General features: G+C 43.0%; 1 protein-coding gene across 4 annotated transcripts in view; it reads right to left on the bottom strand.

Annotated features, from left to right (window-relative positions):
• The window catches only part of LOC102952526 (zinc finger protein 33B), a 30,070-nt gene that overhangs the window by 935 nt on the left and 8,849 nt on the right, over positions 1–20,286 (bottom strand). For 2 of the 4 annotated variants that reach the window (XM_042972498.1, XM_042972499.1), the window contains 3 exons: positions 15,769–15,910; positions 15,385–15,480; positions 8,845–12,520 (listed from right to left, as the gene is read on the bottom strand). In XM_042972498.1, the coding sequence (XP_042828432.1) occupies positions 9,849–12,520; positions 15,385–15,480; positions 15,769–15,910 (2,910 nt within the window). In that variant the 3' untranslated portion in view covers positions 8,845–9,848. Of the gene's footprint in view, positions 1–7,659; positions 7,777–8,844; positions 12,521–15,384; positions 15,481–15,768; positions 15,911–20,286 lie in introns of those variants that run through there. The other 2 variants (XM_042972500.1, XM_042972501.1) reach the window with 2 other exon arrangements.

Consider the following 20,286-nt stretch of genomic DNA (forward strand, 5'->3'; position numbering starts at 1 on the left):
GGGTGCCCTGGGGGCAGATGTGGCTCTCGGCAGGGAGGTGTGAGCAGCCAGAGACAGTAGGGAGGCCGGTGCCAAGGGGAACTCGGGGACTACACGACACTGCTCTCCACTGTAGTGTCCCAAGCACATCGCTGCCCACCACGGTCCTTTGTGAGACCGAATGCAGGTGCATCAGCCCCATCCAGCTGAGATGAGAGGTGGACATGACAGACACAGTGTGAGCTGCATCGTCCCCTCCTCATTCCACAGCCATGTCATTACCGTAAGTAGGCACGTTTTTCCGGATGAAGGAGGACCTTCTGGTGATCATGTAATGTGCCAAGAAGGGGTTCCTCCTAGCTGGGGGTGGGCTTTCTCTTCTGTAACACCTACGTCTCCTGAGGCCACCCTGAGGAACAGCAATAGGGGTTAGGCCTTTGCCCAGCTCCTTCCATTAGCCGAGATCTCCAGACACCTCAGCAAGAATAAATGCCGGGAGAAGACAAGGAGTTTACCAAGAGCACACCATATGTCTCCACCACTAGTGGGATGTAGAAATCCAGATTTCAAAATGGTCTTACTAGACATCCCTTGAGAAAAGTGTATTGGTTATATGAAGCAGGAACAGTTACCCCAAAAGAGGTGGGGGAAAGGGGAAAGGGCATCAATAAATGGCATGAAGCAAATGCTTCACTAGATGAGTTTAACTGCAGAGTGGATGCAGCCAAACAGCCAGTTAGTGGGCTGAAGGACAACGGCAAATGATTTCGCCCTCGACGCAAGAAGAAAGAGGTACAATGTGAAAAATAAAACAGAGAGGATGGTAGAACACCCATATCCTGGGGTTCTCAAAAAAGACAAGATGGGAAGAAAACCCATGAATTAAAAGTTTCTCAGAACTAAAAAAAGAATGAAATTAAGAGAGGCTTTTGTGATGCCAGAGGGAAAGATCCAGAAAATCTCAGGTCTGTAAAGCAAAACACTGTCTTAACCGGTAACTAGAACAAATGAGATCCAGTAAAGTGGCAAGAAAAGGGCAGCACATCCACAAGAAGGGATACGACGGTGCTTGGAGTCATCAGTCATTAGAATGCACAAGTTAAAACAAGTTACACTGATCAGAATGGAAAAAATGACAGTGATGTACAATAAATACTGGTAAGGATGTGAATGGTGATTGGTAATATTTGTATACCGTGGGAGTGGGTAAACTGACCTGGAAATACCTTTTAAAATTCATGTGTGTGGGGCACTTGGGCAGCTCAGTCAGTTGAGCATCCGACTCTTGGTTTCAGCTCAGCTCATGATCTCATGGTTCAGGAGTTCCAGCTCCGCATCGGGCTCTGCACTGACAGCACGGAATCTGCTCGGGATTCTCTCTCTCCCGCTCTCTCTGCCCCTCTCCCGCTTGCACACACACTCTCTGTGCAGCTAACAAAGTTATGGAACTTTCTCTGTCAAAATAAACATTTAATAAAAATAAAAAATCTTTAAAATTCATGGATGTGCCTTCTCATGCAGTGGCACTGCTAACACATTTATCCATCCCCAAGAAATTCCGTACACGCGTGGATGTGTACACAGGGAATTCTGTCAACAGGATGTTTGAGATGTCCGGGTCACCAGAAGAGGTAATAAAACGCTGATCAAGCAGTGGCGTGCATAACACATTTGATAAAACATGGATATGAACTTTAAAAATGAAAAGGGATTTCCGCAACTAAATATTTGTATCCGTTAACATCACACACACACACCCATATACGTTACAATGGAATGTGGTTAAGGTCATAAACCGACCAGCATGAATGGCTGTGAGAAGGGAACAGAATCAGAGTTTGAAATGAAGAGAAAAGTCAGGCACAGAATGGCCTCCATGCAGAAACCAACATTGAATATAAATGTTTTGAACCCACTGGTATGATTAACACTGTTCCCCAGGACTCCTCCAGAAACATTAAAACAAAAATTAAAGGACCTGAGAAGTAAAACTCCTCATCGTTTTATGCTGTTTAGTTTTAGCCAGAGTTTCACGGCTCGGGTGCCTAAATGATGTCTGTGTCTTTTCTGGCAATTTCAACCCAACCCAGCTTCCAATAAAATTGTCGTGGCTGCTCCATTTGTTGGTTCCTCCATACTTTAACTTTTTTTTTTTTTTTAGGTAGACTCCATGCCCAACGTGGGGCTTGAACTCACAACCCTGAGATCAAGAGTTGCACACTTTACTGAGCAGCTGGTGTCCCTGTCACTCTGTACTTTTAAATGTTCTTGCTAGGATGAAGGAGCCCCCAGCTGGGAGTACCTGCACCGCGTTGCAGAGGTCATTTTGTGGGAGAGGCTGCATTGCTCAGTGCACCACGGTGCCCCCTTGTACCCAGTTTCGGCTGTGCGCCTCCCTGCAGAGCTGAGTCCCCGGCTTCAGCCAGCAGTGGCCAGGTGACTAAGTTTAGGTCCACGGAATTCGAGCTGGGGGATATGTCATCTTCTGAGTCATATTCGAAGAGGACTGTTGTTCCCCACTGCCTCCTCCTCCCTCCATGGGCTGTGACAGCACCATGGTGACAAGGGTAATACCTGAGGACAGGGCTTGGCCAACTGGGCCTGGGAAGGGCCGGGTGGAAACACTTCAGGCTTTGTGGGTACAGCCCCTCACAGCTGCTCAGCCCCGCCTCCACATGTGACAGCACCTACACAGCCAATGGGGATGGCCTGGCTGTGTCCCAGTAAACCTTTATGTATGGACACAAATTTCAATTTTGTAGAATTTCACATGCCATAAAATATTTGATTTTTTAAAAAAAACTGACAAATGTAAAACCCAATCTTGGCTTACAGGATGCACCAAAAGGCAGCAGGCCAAATGTGGCCCATGAACTGTACCTTGCTGACTCCTTTTTAGGGGATGGAAAAGTAACAAGATAAAGGGGACCCTTTCTCTAGAGAACATCCTGGACCGGAGCTATCCTATTTCCCTGGACCGCCTGCCTGGTAGTTTAGAATTGTACATGAGATCGCCATCTTCTCTCTTACCAACTAATCCAACACTGATACAGAATTAGCCAACAAAAAAATGAACCACAGTCATTTCTTCTAAACTGCAACATATATATTCTTCCCAAACCTAGTGGTATGCTAATGACTTAAGAGTAAGTCACAGGAAGAAAATAAAGGGCAGCCCATTCAAAACCTCTGTAATATAACAAGAGTTCTAGCACAATCAGTAGCAATCCTAATAAAAGATGTGGTTTTAAAATATTAAGTTCCGAATAAAATATGCAGTATTTTTTTTTTTTTAATTTTTTAACGTTTATTTATCTTTGAGACAGGGAGAGACAGAGCATGAACAGGGGAGGGTCAGAGAGAGAGGGAGACACAGAATCTGAAACAGGCTCCAGGCTCTGAGCTGTCAGCACAGAGCCCGACGCGGGGCTCGAACTCACAGAGTGCGAGATCGTGACCTGAGCCGAAGTCGGCCACTCAACCGACTGAGCCACCCAGGTGCCCCTGCAGTATTTCTATCTTTAGAAAAATGTGTGCTCACATCTTGATTTCTAAATATCACACTTTAGAGTAACAGTTTACTCCAAGGCTGATCAGGAAAAATAAGACCACGGAACATTTATCTGTACTAGTAAACAGGAAGTGCTCAGGAACTGATCAGAAGGTATGGCAGAGAGGAGGAAAATGGGGCTCTGCCCATGCCACCCCCCCCCCCGCCCCTGCCCCCCAAGTAGGAACAACTAATGAGCTGGCATCTTCTGCAGAACTCTAGAACCTGGTCCAAAATTTCTAAGTATCAGGAGAGGCTTGATGAGGCAGGGGCACAGCTGTGCAGCCAGATAGATGACTCTCCTGCCCACCTACCACCTCCACCCCTGCCCCCACACCTCAGATCAGCTACCAAATGGGTGACAGCCTGCATTCCAGGCCAGTGGGTTGTTCTCAAACAGCTGCAGAGTGGGCTTCACCTGCTGGACAGAGGTCTGTAGGAGGGTTTCGAGGGGCATCCTCTTGTTTCCTGGACCCACATCAGTCATGGGCCTGGGCAGCCTCCCAGATGGCTCATGCCGAAAGCATTTAAAGGCACAAGTCCAGGGGCGCCTGGGTAGCTCAGTCGGTTGAGCATCGACTTCAGCTCAGGTCATGATCTCACAGTTCGTGAGTTCGAGCCCTGCATCGGGCTCTGTGCTGACAACTTAGAGCCTGAAGCCTACTTCGGATTCTGTGTCTCCCTCTCTCCCTGCCCTTCCCCCACTGGCTCTTTCTCTGCCTCTCAAAAATAAAGAAACTTAATAAAAATAAATAAAGGCAAGAGTCCTGGCTGTAGCCAGCTGGGGCAAGAAATGACAGTCAAGGTGAGCAGCAAACTGAGACACCTGGGAAAGAAGAGGTTGAGAAAGGAGAGATGTGTGGGAATGAGGGCTTCTAGAAGCTTCCATGCATGCCAGGAAATGACGTGTGCCCTGGGTGGGTCACAGGCTTAGAAAAGGTCGAGAAGTCGCTAGGCTCTCACTATGGATGGGCCTGCAGGTTCAACAGAAACGAAGTGAAGGCTGAGGCAGAACCGGAACCAGCTTGGCTGAGCAGTGAAGGCATGCTTGATAAAGAGCCAGTCTGCAAAGACTGGGACAACATTGTTTTTCCTCTTTTTCTTTCTCCCCACCTCTTTTTTTCTGTTTTTTTTTTTTCTTTTTTCAGCTCCAGGTGTTTTAAGCAAAGTGAGAAAATACACCTAACTCTTAAGTTACTGGAACAGAGAACAGTGGCTGCACATGACAAGGAATACATGCCTACTGATACGGAAAAGTCAATAAAAAGAGCACACAAGAAACAACACAAACTCTGGGGTGAGGGGAAAATTTGATTCCCAGAGCTGCTGATTATATTTAAAATGCCCAGTTTTGGGGTGCCTGGGTGGCTCAGTCAGTTAAGCATCTGACTTTGGCTCAGGTCATGATCTTGTGGTTCATGGGCTCGAGCCCCCACGTCTGGCTCTGTGCTGGAGCCTGCTTGGGATTCTATGTCTCTCTCTGACCCTCCCATCTGCTCCTGCTCAAAAATGAACATTAAAAAATATGTCCAGTTTTCATCAAGTAATTGTAAAACGTGCAAAGACACAAAGTATGGTCTACTCACAGGAACGAGAAATTAACAAGCTGTCACCATGAATCCTACCTCTCTGGTCGCTGGGGATGGATCAAGAGTGTGCCACGCTTGGTGGGCAGCTATTTGAGACTACATTTAAACACAAACTCCAGCAGAACCCCAAAGGCTTGGGAGAAGAGCCTGGTTAAGTCCACTCGGGAGGCTGTCTCTAAGAACTAATGCGGGAAAAGCCAAGAGAGATTTGAAAAACAGAATGAAGAGAGACGTGCTTTTCAATACGTGGCAAAACATTACAGAGACAGAGCAATGAAAACATGGTTTAGCTCATCACAATTCTAAAAGAGGTCTGTAAGACAGAATCAAACAAGCCAGATTCAGAGTACTTACAAGCTATGAGTTAGGACTGACTGCAAATAGGAGAAAACCCAAGATAACCAAGCGGCTAGCAGCTCCATCATCCAAACCAGCCAACCGCTGGCCTGCGATGTCTACCAAAGCCCAAGCAGGAGCCCCCGTCGAGTCTCGCTGGCCTTAGATTAGGCATCCATCCCAGGAACTAAACTGGGCTCACAGGGCGGGCGCTGTGACTGGCCTGCCAGGGAATGTGCTGGCTCTGGGGTATCAGCTTCCCTTTCTAAAAGGATGTGGGGAAGAGCACTGAGCACACAAAAAGGAAAACCACTGCAAATGATCATTTAATCCATGATAAAGACAGTATTTCGAGTCAGGGACAAAAAGATGAGTGGCGTAGACAACTAACAGTTCATTAGGAAAATAAAAATCAGACACATCAAGCCACATCTTGTCAAGAAAAATGGAAAAGATCAACGAATGACAATTTTTTAAAGGTTGTTTCACATAAAGAGAAAGAATACTTGGTATGTAACTGGGTTGCAAAAAGAATTTTCCTGTGCTCCGTTTCTTTCAGACAAGAAATAACAGTACTTCATCATTGCATGGAAATTTATAGGGCACAGGGCAGTCACTGAATCATTTTCTCAAAAGAAATCATTCTTGCTCCCAAATTCCTGTATCTAACATATGTGAATTACATAATAAAAATGAAAAAAAAAAGTATACCTCCACATTATTAGGATGCTTTATAGCTCCAAGGAACAGAAAAGTCTCAAGTCCAACAGGTGTAAGGAATGTGAACGACCTTCACCTTCCGGGTACAGAGCGGCTTCCGAGCTGGTGAATTCACCATCCGTGTGCTCCCTGCCTGCGGTTCTGCCCTCCCTCAGCTCACCACCCTGACCTCTAGCCCTGAGTCACAAGACGCAATCAACAGGTATCCAGATGGACAATGCCATTCTGCCCTGATTCATCAATGAAGAATCACCCCAAATACTTCCCTAAACATCCTGTTGGCCAGTGTTTGGTCAGACTCTCAGCCCCAAACAGCCTCTGGTGAGGGAGGAAAACCAGGCCACACCAAGGCACTGCCATGAGGAGGAAGGGCTCAGCAGCTGCCGACCTGCTGTGTGGACACTGAGTGAGGAAGGAGACAAGGACAGGACACTGTCTCTGGCGTCCTGTTATGCACATGGCCCCTGGGTCCCTCACACAAGAACTCTGTCGCTGTACATCTGTAGGCACCCCAAATACTGTCAGGAGCAGGAAAGAGAAGGGTATTTTCTACACACGCCTGTCTTCATTGTAACAAACACTCTGTTTTGTTAACAGAGCTGCACCCTGCCTTTGCACACTTAATGACTGCGTTTTTATTAAATCAGCTAAACCCAAGACAGGCAAACACTTTTAAGGTATTGTTTGCCTTCTTTATTAAAGAGCAGATCAGTAACGATGGGCATCACTATTTATAAATGCCAAAAAGAGAGTGAGAGAATAGATAAGTAGTGAGGTACTTCTCCAAAAGGTTTAACGAAATTTCTCAGAGCTCTGTTAAGAAAAGTAGAGTGGATACCCGTGTCCCAACCACTATGTTCAACACTAAGATCTTGCTACTTTCTGCTTCATCTACTTATGTACGCATAAGCTGCACTTATGTACTTCAAAGCTGCAGACATCATGACAGCTTACCTTTCTGTTCCGCATGGCATCCTAGAAAGATTCCCATCCATAACCACCATTATCACACTTCGGAAGAGTAACTAATTCTGTAATATTACCGAATACCATTCCACATTCAAATTCCTCTCAATGCCTCCAAAGTACATACGTGGATGTCTTCTTGAGTTGGGTGTTTTGGGGATCCGATCAAGGATCACGCACTGCATCTGATTATGTCTCGTTAGTCTCTTTGTATTGAAAGAGTCCCCCTGACCCTTTCTCTCTTTTTAAAAATGACATTGGCTTTTAGAGATCAGGCCAGTTGCCTTGGTGAATGCCCCACAGATTTCGCTGATTGATCTCTCCACTGAAGCTGTTCCTCTCTTCTGTATTTTCTGTAAACTAAAAGACTAAGCGCTTGATTAAAACCATATTAAATATCCTGCCAAGACTATGCCCCAGTGCAACGTACGTACGTACCTCACACTGCATCTCAGCAAGAGGCACACAATGTCACCCCTGGTGAATGGGGGTGAACAATCATTCCATTGTAAAGGTTACCTTTTACAGGGTCAGTGAGGAAGATGTCTGTGGGAGATTCTCTGGCACTGCACAAACTCCCAGTTTCCTTTGTGTCAAATGATCCTGGCATCCACTGATCATCTTTGCCTAGATGCCCTAGGGGTTACAAATTAGCAATTTTTCAAATTCTATCATTCCTCCTACATTTATTAGGGACACTTTTCTGTAATAATCAGCCTTTCCACAACTGTGCCCACTAAAAGGGCAGGGTGGAAATTCTTTCCTTCTAATTACAGAGTAAGGCGTTTGGGCAAGATTTGTCTCCAATGGTGGAAATGAGCTCAAGCCCCTTTCTCTTTTTCTGTATTGCTGTGGACAGACTTTTTTGTTTATTCGAATGTTGCCATCAGTCATAGTCAGTCTGTTTGATCATCAAATTACCTCAAATTTGGCCAAGGAGAAACCCTGCAGGCTAGCTTCTGGGACCTCTGACATCTCCCCATTAATCTTTGAGTATTTCCTTGTTTTCTGACACAAGAGGTCCCACTCTCATCCTGGACACTTCAGGGCCCAGGTCTAGAACCAGCTGTCTCTCCGGGGAGTCCTGGTTCCTTGTGTGGGAAATGCTGGCACCATATCTGCTCATCTGTGGGGGGGTGCCATGGCTTCTGGACCCTCAGTGGACACAGCTAAGAGATATACAACTTCTAAAAAATAATGAGCAATACTTTCAGTTCATATTTCTCATTATGGCAAGGTTTACACAAATTCTTGTTTTTATGGTCACCTCTTCTCTTAAACTGGGGGTTTGGGCTCTGGTATCTCCAATGGTTTCTTTTTGCCTTATCTTACAATATACAAAAACTGGATCCAAAATAACACCAGGATTACTAATAAAATTAATGAGCCAAGTTTATAATTTTTTGCAGGTCTTTGTCCTTAAACATATCCCACTGAAAACATACAGTCATAATTCTGCATTCACAAGTTTCATGTAAAAATTATTTTCTCTGTGCGGTTACCAATTCGATATAAAGATGATTTCTGTTTTCAATTTCAGAATGCTTTTATTTTCTATTTTTGAATATGTAAATAATTTTACATTTATTCAAAAGTCAAAATTTCATAAAAAGGTGTAACGAAAGAAATGTTGCTTCCATCCCTGACTCTAGCATGTTCACTCTTGCCTCCAATTCATTTTATTAGTTTACGGTTTATCCTTCTAGTACTTCCCTTTGCAAAAATAAGCGAGTGTGTGTGTGTGTGTGTGTGTGTGTGTGTGTGTGCATGTTACTTCCCGACTCTTACACTGAATGTAGCGTGATATATGGTGTTGTGCACTTCCCTTTCCTTAACAGTCTGTTGGGGTATAGTACTTCAAATTTGTCAAACGTATCACTTATAATGCATATTGTACTATAAAAATACAAAAACACACTGGGGGCATTTAGTGTGAGAAATCTGTCCTGATAATTACTAAACCATGGGGAGATACTTCCTACCGACACCAATTTCAACATCTGCTACATAAACCAAACATACATCATGTGTGTACAAAGCCGTCCTTACTTGGGCACCTCAAGTGTCTCATGCTGTCAGCTGCTGCCATGTGCTTTTCCAAAGGCCTCATACTCCCACAATGAGCATCTTCAAAATCTGGTACCACGTCAGAATTATGACTTCTAGTGCTACATTATCTCTAGAAAAAACAATGTATCCACCTATTCCAAATTGATAGAATTCCCCTCAATATTAATTCCTTTCTTCCACAGAGTTTGATTTTTTTCTTTGAACGCTTTCATGTATGTAAAACATTTATATAGTTCCACTCCAGCATCAATTACCTGGTGATCAGTAAGCTGTGACTCTGTAAATGCTTTTATACTTTTGTTGCACTCCGTGATTTTAGCGCCGTGACTGATTTCTCTGAGACACAGGTTAGATTCATAGGTAGATGCTAATATACGGGACATTGTTAGGGCTGTCTCTCCACATGAGTTCTTTGATATTTAGTACTGTATGACATGGATACCCCCCCGACATTCATTCCAGAGAGAGCCCACAAACCCCCGCCCCCTTGTCTTCTGATGCCAATTAAAGACTGAATTTCCACAGGAGGGGGTCTCCACATTATTACAGTCATAAGGTTTCTCCTGGGTTCTCTTGGTTCTTTTGTCTCGTGACAAAATTTGACTTCGCTCAGGAGGGTTTTCCATATCTGCTGCATCTTAGGGTATCTCTCTTGTGTGAATTACCTGATGCTTTGTGAGAGTCGATTTCTTGCAGAAGGACTTCCCACATTTGCTACATTCATAGGGCTTCTCCCCCGTGTGTGTGCGCTGGTGAACCGTGAGCGTCGACTTCATACAGAAGGACTTCCCACATCGCTTACACTCATAGGGCTTTTCCCCCGTGTGAGTTCTCTCATGATTAATGAGGTTTGACTTCACATAAAAAGTTTTCCCACATTCCTTACATTCAAAGGGGTTCTTCCCTGTGTGAGTTCTCTGATGGACAGTGAGGTGTGATTTCATACAGAAAGATTTCTCACATTCATTGCATTTATAAGGTTTCTCTTCTGTGTGAGTTCTCTGATGTATGGTTAAGGCTGACTTATAACAGAAAGATTTCCCACATTTGTCACATTCGTGGGGCTTCTCCCCAGTGTGTGTTCTCTGGTGTTCAATGAGGTGTGACTTCTGGAAGAAGGTTTTTTTACATTCCTTACACTCATAGGGTTTCTCCCCTGTGTGTGTTCGCTGATGTTTAGTGAGGTGGGACTTCTGGAAGAAGGTTTTCCCACATTCCTTACATTCATAAGGTTTCTCCCCCGTGTGTATTCTCTGGTGTTGACTGAGGGCTGACTTCATATAGAAGGATTTCCCACATTCATTACATTTATAGGGTTTCTCCCCCGTGTGAGTCCTCTGGTGTACAGTTAAAGTTGACTTATGGCGAAAGGTCTTCTGACATTCGTTACATTCATAGGGTTTGTCTTCCGAATGTGTCCTCTGATGATCGATGAGATTGGACTTCATGGAAAAGGCTTTCCCACATTCACTACATACGTGGGGTTTCTTTCCCGTGTGATTTCTCTGATGAATATTAAGAAGTGACTTCACATAGAATGACTTCTCACATTCATTACACTTAAAGGGCTTCTCTCCAGTGTGAGTTCTCTGGTGTATGATGAGGGTTGACTTCATATGGAAGGCCTTCCCACATTTGTCACACTCATGTGGTTTCTCCCCTGTGTGCGTTTTCTGATGTTTAGTGAGGGCTGATTTTTTATAGAAGGACTTCTCGCATTCATTGCATCCATAGGGTTTCTCCCCCGTGTGGGTTCTTTGATGTACTATTAGGATGGAATTCATGGAGAAGGCTTTGCCACACTCGTTACATTCATAAGGTTTCAAACCGGTGTGAATTTTCTGATGTTTAGTGAGGTTTGATTTCACACAGAAGGTTTTCCCACATTCCTTACACTCATAGGGTTTCTTCCCTGTATGAGATACTTGATGGATAATCAGGGCTGATTTATAGCAGAAGGACTTCCCACAATCTGCACATTTATAGGGTTTCTCTTCTGTATGCTTCCCCTGGTGTACGTGCAGGGCTGACTTATAGTAGAAGGATTTCCCACATTCATTACATCCATAGGGTCTCTCCCCTGTGTGTGTCCTCTGATGGTCAGCAAACTGTGACTTCTGTAAGAAAGTTTTCCCACACTCATTGCATTTGAAAGGTTTCTCCCCCGTGTGTGTTTTCTGATGTTTAGTTAAGTTCGATTTCACACAGAAGGATTTCCCACATTCCTTACACTCATAGGGTTTCTCCCCCGTGTGAGTCCTCTGATGATGACTGAAGTTTGATTTTGCGTAGAAGGATTTCCCACACTCAGTACACTGATACGGCTTCTCTCCTGTGTGAATCCTCTGATGGACTTTGAGGGCGGAGTTATGACGAAAAGACTTGTTGCACTCACTGCACACATACAGCCTCCTTTCTGACTGTGTCCTCTGCTGACCAGGAGGGGCCAACTGAACGGGGGCTGTGTCACACTCACTAGGCTTCTCTCCTGGGTGAGATCCCGGAGGGTCTGTGGGTTGTGATTTCTGAAAAGTTTTCCCACATTTATTACTTTCACATGGTTTCTCTCCTGTGTGTATCTTCTGGTGCTGAGTCAGCACCAGGTGAGACTCCTGGTAAAAACACTTCCCACAGTGACTACATTCAAAGGTTTTCTCTCCCGTGTGAGTTGCAGGAGGTTGAGTGAGATGGGACTTCTTGCTAAAGTTATTCTCATTTTCATTAGATTCTTGGGTTTTCTCCTCCACGTTAACTTTCTGATGTTTTGAGAGGGCTGACTTCTCACACTCTTTGACCTCAGTGTGACTCTTCCTTGTGTGAGTTTCCTGAAGGACTTGGCGGGCTGACTCATCACTGATATTTCCCCCATGTTCTGTACAATCAGGGGATTTCTCTTCTGTTTGAGCCCTTGTAGGTGGAATGATGGCTGACTTATTAAGGAAGGTTTCTCCACATTCATCATCTTCAAAAAGTAGTCCCAAAGTTTGAATTTTGTGTTGCTCAGTAAGGTCCTGAGTCTGACTGAGGGATTTCCCGTCTTGGCTATGTGCATCAGATTTCTTCCCAGTAGGAATATTTTCTTGATTATTATCAAAAAGAAATTTCTCACAGGCAGTAATTTCATCAGAGTTCTTACTTGAATGACTTTTATCACTAATAATGGATTCTGAAACATTTTTCAAACTCTTTCTACATGAGTCATACTCACAGGGTGTTTTTCTGCAAACATTATCTCTCTTCTTAGTCAGAGATTTTTTGTTAATGAGTGAAACTCGCCACAAACATTTATCTTGGTTTTCCTGGCTTCTGTCTATAAGGTCATAAATAAGAAAAATTAAGTCCACTTTAAAGATGTTAACACATTTCCTATGATTACCAAGATCAAGATAATTAACACATCCATCACCTTACGTAGGTAACACAAGTAGATTGTGCGTGTGGTGAGAATGGTCAACATCTACTCTCAACAACTTTCCACTGTTCTTACCGTCTTAGTCCCCGTGCTGTGCATCACACCCCCAGAACTTGAATAAGTCATTTGTGAGAAAAAAAAAAAAATCAAGCTGATCTAAGACAACCATAATAGCATTTAGTGCTAAAAGCAATGGAGAAAGAATGACAAATCCTTCAAGACTAAAAGTAAATCCCAATAGTTTCATATGTAGACAAAATGGTACTCAGGTGAAGTAACGCCAGTGAGTCTGAACATGCAAGAATGCAGGTAAATACTGTTTTCATGAATTCTTAAAGAACCTACTAGAAAATGAACTTCAATCAAGAAATGGTAGGAGTGCCTGGGTGGCTCAGTTAAGCGTCCAACTTCGGCTCAGGTCATGATCTCACGGTTTGTGAGACTGAGCCCCATGTCAGGCTCTGTGCTGACAGTGCAAAGTGTGCTTGGGATTCTCCCTCTGCCCCTCCCCAGCTCGCTCTTTCTCTCTCTCTCTCTCTCTCTCTCTCTCTCTCTCTCTCTCTCTCTCTCAAAGGAAGGAAGGGAAGAAGGAAAGGAAAGGAAAGGAAACAAGAAACAGTAAAATGTAATACAGCAGGAGATTGCTTCTGAGCACTGATTTGTTGAACTGGGAATCAAGCCTGGAAGCAGGGCCTGCCTATGAGAATACAATGAAAACATAAAGGACTTCAGATCTTAGAATTATTCGATGTTAAATTATAAACGTCCCCAAACCGATCCTCCCCAACCCCCCAGCGCAGTAACACCTCCCACCACCATCATGTTGCTCAGATGGAACGCTTGCCTCCCATCACATGCCACATCTGACTCAGCAGCCAATCCTCCTCTCTAAACACGCAGCCCCACCTCCCCATGTGCACCAGCTCCTTATGCTAAGCCGCCATCACTTCTCATCTGAAGCAATGCAAGCATGTCTCCCCCACTGAAACCCAACAGCCCACACAGCTCACCATCTAGGCTAACCTGACTAGTGCTCTGCTGTCTTTGTGACAGGACTTTACTCCTGCAGGAAACTCCTGCCCAGGAAGCTACAGATTGCAAGTAATTTTAATGTTCAGTTCAGAAGCTTCCCCAAAACCCTTTTTTTTTTAATTTTTCAAATTATTATTTTAGAGAGAGAGTGCTAGCAGGGAAGACGGGCAGAGGGAGGGAGAGAATCTGAAGCTGGCTCCACACTCGGTGCAGGGCTCGATCCCACAACCCACAATGATTGTGACTTGAGCCTAAATCAAGAGTTAGATGCTCAGCTGACTGACCACCTAAACACCCTTTCCCAGAAAGCTTTCAAATAAACTGCTTAACTTTCCAATAAATAATAAACTTTTTCTCCAGGACTCTTCAATCGTTGTTGTGTTCACACATCCTGAACTATTACACTAGTGTCCTTACCCAATGGTTATCAAGATCCTGTCTGAAACCATACCCTCAAATCCCACAAATAACCTGATTTTGTTCACCCACCTACAAGGCACTACTGAAACTGTCAGGGTGAGCAATAAATTCAAATGTGCCATATTGGCAGGCGATTCTGGCAGCGTGCTCGTGGGGCCAGCCCTGCATACAGTCTCTGTTTCTACTTTTAATCACCACACTCGCACCCATCTCTGATCTTCTTGGACAGTAGTGGCCACAGAAATTCTTCTAAAATAGTCTTTTGCAGAAATCTGTTAACAGCTGCCCATTTCACCAAAAATAGAGTCAAAGCCCTTATCATGCCCTGTAAAACATCATCTGGGCTCTGGCTGACTCTCTGAAGTCATCCCCTACCAGTGTTCCTCTCAAATGCATCCTTGCAGCCACAGTGGCCCCCAGAGTACTTCCAACAAACACCTGCCACAAGAGCACGGCCCAGGTATTCACTGTGCCTGGAACCCCTAGAATCCACATAACATTCAATTATCTGCTCTAAGGTGGACCTCATCAAAAAGGTATTCTCTGACCACCTTTTTTTTTTTAATTTTTATTTTTTTAATGTTTATTTATTTTTGAGAGAGAGAGAGATAGAGTGTGAATAGGGGAGGGGCAGAGAGGGAGACACAGAATCTGAAGTAGCTCCAGGCTCCAAGCTGTCAGCACAGAGCCTGACATGGGGCTCAAACTCACAAACCATGAGATCATGACCTGAGCTGAGCCACCCAGGTGCCCAGGTGGGGTGTCAGAGAGCACACCCCACTCCATCTGCTTTTAGCCTGCTTTAATTGTCTTCATGGGTCTTGTCACCACTTGATAAGTAAATTTTTTAGTTATATCTATCTTCTCCTGCTAGCTTGTAAGCTCCAAGAGCTCAGGAAGATTGTTACATTTACTGGCTTATCTCCAACACCAAGAACATGAGTGGCACATAGTAGAAATATCTGCAGCAGAATGAATGAATGAATGAATGCACACGTAGGGGGGGAACATAAAAAGAAAATACACCATGAAAATGGAGGAAGATGCACCCTAGAGAAAGAAACAGAAGATGCTAAGATGACGCAAGCAAGGGTTCAATACTGGGTGTCAGGCAGAAAAGGACAGCACTGGTATTTACAAGTGATGAAGTAGGGCGATTTGGGTGATTGGAGGTCTGCTAGCTCACTGTTCAGCTACTTCCGAAGGCCTCAGGGCCCAAAATAGAACTACTGAGACACACACCAACCTCAGAACCAGCCCATCCGGGACCTGATTTCTGTGGGCTTCAGTCTCCATAATGACTAACTCACCTTGATCACCCTGATCTGGGGATTCTCCCCTTGATGGCCACAGCTCTTCTCCTTGCTCCAACTTGAAGATCACCTCCGGTTTGGTGAGGCGACACCCTGTGAGTGGGATACAGGGTAAAACTCCTCACGGGCTGCTTGGGTATCAGAGCCCATGGAGGACGAGGAAGGTGCAGCTTCAGGAGCCACATGATAAAGGTGCCCATTTGAACCTTTCATTAGGGAGGCAGGAACACATCCTTTCTATGCCCAATGCGAACATCTTTGACCCATGAGATGTACACACATTATCACTAAACACTCCTTCAAGGGCCCACAAACTCTGGCAGCTAAGAACGAAGAAAAGAAACGCATGCTATGAGACATTACACAGGGAACACCCCTCACCCACTGAGACCAGGTGGCTGTAGTTCTCCAGCATCACGTCCCGGTACAGCGTCCTCTGTGTGCCTGTCAGTTGTAGCCACTCATCCTGGGTAAAGTCCACAGTCACGTCCTTGAACGACACGGATCCCAGACCAGCGCATTTCTGTTCAAGCCAAAGAGATCAGTATTAGGTGACATGAAACAGATATGTGAGAACTCTTAACATGTTTACTCTGAGAGTTTACAACAAATATTATACATGTTGCCTACTCTGTATCTTGTTTTGTTTTTATTTTGTGGGGTAAACTGATATGACAGGAAAACCCAGTGTATTAACTTATTAATTCAAATAAAAAAACTACACTTCCTACTGTGTTTCTGAAACTGTCCTACCCTGCCAAGAATATTAAGCTAAATCAGTCCTCTTTTCTTCCCCCTGCCCTTAAGGAGCTTAAGCCTTAGTAAGGAGACAAATCACATTTACAAACACTTATCCTGTAATACGGTATTATGAGAGGTGCATGGGAATCATGTACAGTTAGTGTTAAATAAGGGTAGACAATATGGTTCTATTGTGTATTGTCAGGTTGTGCTTCATCTAGCAGGGGATCTTTGTTAATGTGGCACCATTACACAAGCAGAGCCAAGGAGGCATGACAAACACCCAGAAGTGTGACAGGAGAACGCGGTGTAGGACTCTAAGAAGATAAAGTTCTGCAAAGGTGTTCAGGGATACATTACAGAGTGAGTCCGGGTCTTAGTCCTATAGCTGAGTGTCTCTAAAATACTGCACCCTCACCCTAGCAATAAATTTTTGAGCACCTCCAATTAATTTATTAATAAATAATATATACACCCTGTCAACCCATGCAATAATGATAGGCTTAATTTAACTTTTTTTTTCCCCCCTGGCTAAAAGTTAAATGTAGACAGTTGACTGTTTCCTTCCTACTGGAGCATCCTGGGCCCTCTATAGGCGGGAGGTAGGACACTCAAGATAACGAGGAGCCAGTAAGGATTGAAAGCAATCACTGTCACAGCTGCAATGTTTACACTGAAACACAAGACAGATCTCAAATCAAAAACTTCCAAAAACCCGACTTTAAAACTTAAGGTACCAGGAAAAGAAGAAATTAAACCAAAACCCAGCTGAAAGAAATAATAAAATCAGAACAGAAATAAACAAAATAGAAAAACAACAGATAAAATGAAAATAAAAGCCGGTTTTTCAAAGAGATAAACAAAATGGATAAACTTTTACCTAGATGGACTAAGAAAAAACAGCAAAGTCTCAAATTACTAAAATCGGAAAAGAGTAAGGACATTACTACCAATTTAGCAGAAATAAAAAGGCTTATAAGACATTACTATGAACTACAGTGTGCCAAAACACTGGAAAACCAAGAGGAAATGGATAGATTACCAGAAACACAAAACCTAGCAAGACTAAATCAGGAGGAAAATAGATGATCTGAACAGAACTGTAACTAGGAAGGAGACTGGGTCAGAAATGAGGAATACAGGGACAAATACAAGTCCAGGACCTCATGGCTTCACTGTTTCATTCTATCAAAAATTCAAAGAAGAGCTAAATTACAATCCTTCTCAAACTTTTCCAGAAAACTGAAGAGGACTTCCTAACTCACTTCCTAACTCATTCTGTGAGACCAGCATCACCACGATACCAAAGCCAGAAAAAGACACTGCAAGAAAACTACAGACCATTATCCTTTACGTACAGATGCAAAATCCTCAACAAAATTCTAGCAAACCAAATTCAGTAGTATATTAAAAGTACTACATACCATAACCAAGTAGTTTATTCCTGGAATGTGAAGATAGTTCAAAATATGAAAACCAATCAACATCATATACTACACATTGACTGAAGGAAAAAAAAAAAAAAACATACGATAATCTCAACTGATGGAGAAGCATCTGACAAAATCCAGTACCCCTTCTTCATGAAAAAACACTCAATAAGGGGCGCCTGGGTGGCTCGGTCGGTTAAGCGTCCGACTTCGGCTCAGGTCATGATCTCACAGTCCGTGAGTTCGAGCCCCACATCGGGCTCTGTGCTGACAGCTCGGAGCCTGGAGCCTGTTTCAGATTCTGTGTCTCCCTCTCTCTCTGCCCCTCCCCTGTTCATGCTCTGTCTCTCTCTGTCTCAAAAATAAATAAACGTTAAAACAAAAAAAAAAAAATTAAAAAAAAAAAAAAAAAAAAAAACACTCAATAAACTGTGAATAGTAAGAACCTACCTCAACATAATAAAAGTAATACATGGAAAACCCAGAGAAAACATCACATTCAGTGGTGAAAGAAAGTTTTTCCTCTAAGACCAGGAACAAGACAAGGATGCCCAATTTGCGCCACTTCTATTCAATATAGTACTGGAAATTCTAACCAGAGCGATTATGCAAAAAAAAAAAAAAAAAAGAGAGAGAAGATATTCAAATCAGAAAGGAAGAAGTAACACTACATCTATTTGCAAATAGTATGATCTTGTATGCAGAAAACCCTAAAGAGTCCACAAAAAAACTGAGCTAATAAAAGAATTCAGCAAAGTAGCAGGAAGGATACAAAGTCAACACACAAAAAACAGTTCCATTTCTATACACTAACAACAATTTGAAATGGAAGTTATAAAAACAATCCCATTTACAATAACATCAAAAAGAATAAAATACTAGGAATTAACAAAGGAGGTGAAAATTTGTACAATAAAAGCTACACAACACTGTTTAAAGAAATTAAAGACATAACTAGATAGAAACACACCCCACATTCATGGATTGGAGGACATAACATTGCAAAGATGTCAAGATGCTACCTAAAGCGATCTACAGAATCAACGCAATTCCTATCAAAATCCCAATGATTTTTTTTTAACTTTTTTTTAACATTTATTTATTTTTGAGACAGAGAGAGACAGAGCATGAACGGGGGAGGGTCAGAGAGAGGGAGACACAGAATCTGAAACAGGCTCCAGGTTCTGAGACGTCAGCACAGAGCCCGACGCGGGGCTTGAACTCACAGACCGCGAGATCATGACCTGAGCCGAAGTCGGCAGCTTAACTGACTGAGCCACCCAGGCGCCCCTAGAAAAACTCTTCTTAAAATTCCCATGGAATCTCAAGGGACCCCAAATAACCCAAAACAATCTTGAAAAAGAAGAGCTGGAGGACTCATTATTTCCTGACTGCAAAACTCACTACAAAGCTACAGAAATCAGAACAGTGTGGCACAGGCAATAGACAGACATATAGACAAATGGAATAGAGAGCCCAGAAATAAAACCTCACATACAAGGTCAGATAGTTTTTTGTAAAAGTGCCAAGACCATGAAATGGGTAAAAGACAGTTTTTTCAACAAATGGCACTGGGAATACTGGGTATCCACATGCAAAAGAATGAAGTTGGAACCCTATTTAACACCACAGACAAAAATTAAAGTGGATCAAAGACCTAAATGTAAGATTTAAAACTATAAAACTCTTAGAAAAAAACTTAAGGCAAAATCTTTATGACACTATACCTGGCTATAATTTTCTGGATAAGACATCACAACAAAAGGGCAGGCAACAAAAGAAAAAACAGATAAATTGAACTTCCTGAAAATTACAAAGTCTGTGCATCAAAAGACACTCTCAACAGAGTAAAATGCAACCCACAGAATGGGCCAAAATATTTGTAAGTAATATATCTGATAAGGTGTTGATACCCAGAATACACAGAGAACTCCTAAAGCAAAACAACAACAAACCACAAACAGCCAGTTCAAAAATGGGCAAAGGACTTCAGCATTTTCCAAAGAAGATACACAAATGGCCAATAAACACATGAGAAGATGCTCAACATCACTGATCATTACAGAAATGCAAATTAAAACTACAATGAAATGCCACCTTGCACCCATTAGGTTATGATAATACATACACACACACACACACACACACACACACACACACCCAAATGCTGGAGAGGATGTAGAGATAGGGGATCCCCTGTGCACAGTTGGTGAGGATGTGAAATAGTACAGCCATTATGGAAGGGTGTGGCAGTTCTGCAAAAAAGTTAAAAAACAGAATTACCGCATGACCCAGAAATTCTGCTTCTGGATATAAACCCAAAAGAATTGAAAGCGGGGTTGTGAAGAAATGTTTGTACACCTGTATTTATAGCAGCATTATTCACAATAGCTATAATGTGGAAACAACCCAGGTATTCCTCAACAGATGAAAAGATAAGCAAATGTGTTATATACACAAAATAGAATATTATTTATCCTTAAAAAGGAAGGATATTCTGACACATGCTATAATATAGATGAACCTTTAAGACATTATGTTAAGTGAAATAAGCCAGCCACAAAAAGACCGATACTGTATGACATCATTTACATGAGCTAAATATATAGGAATATCAGACATAGATATAAATATATCAGATATCAGAATAGTCAATATCATAGACAGAGAATAGTGGTTGCCAGAGACAAGAGGAAGGGAGGAATACAGTTACTGTTCAATGGGCACA

This window comes from Panthera tigris, chromosome E3, assembly GCF_018350195.1.
Source record: "Panthera tigris isolate Pti1 chromosome E3, P.tigris_Pti1_mat1.1, whole genome shotgun sequence".
NCBI classification, from domain to species: Eukaryota; Metazoa; Chordata; class Mammalia; order Carnivora; family Felidae; genus Panthera; species Panthera tigris.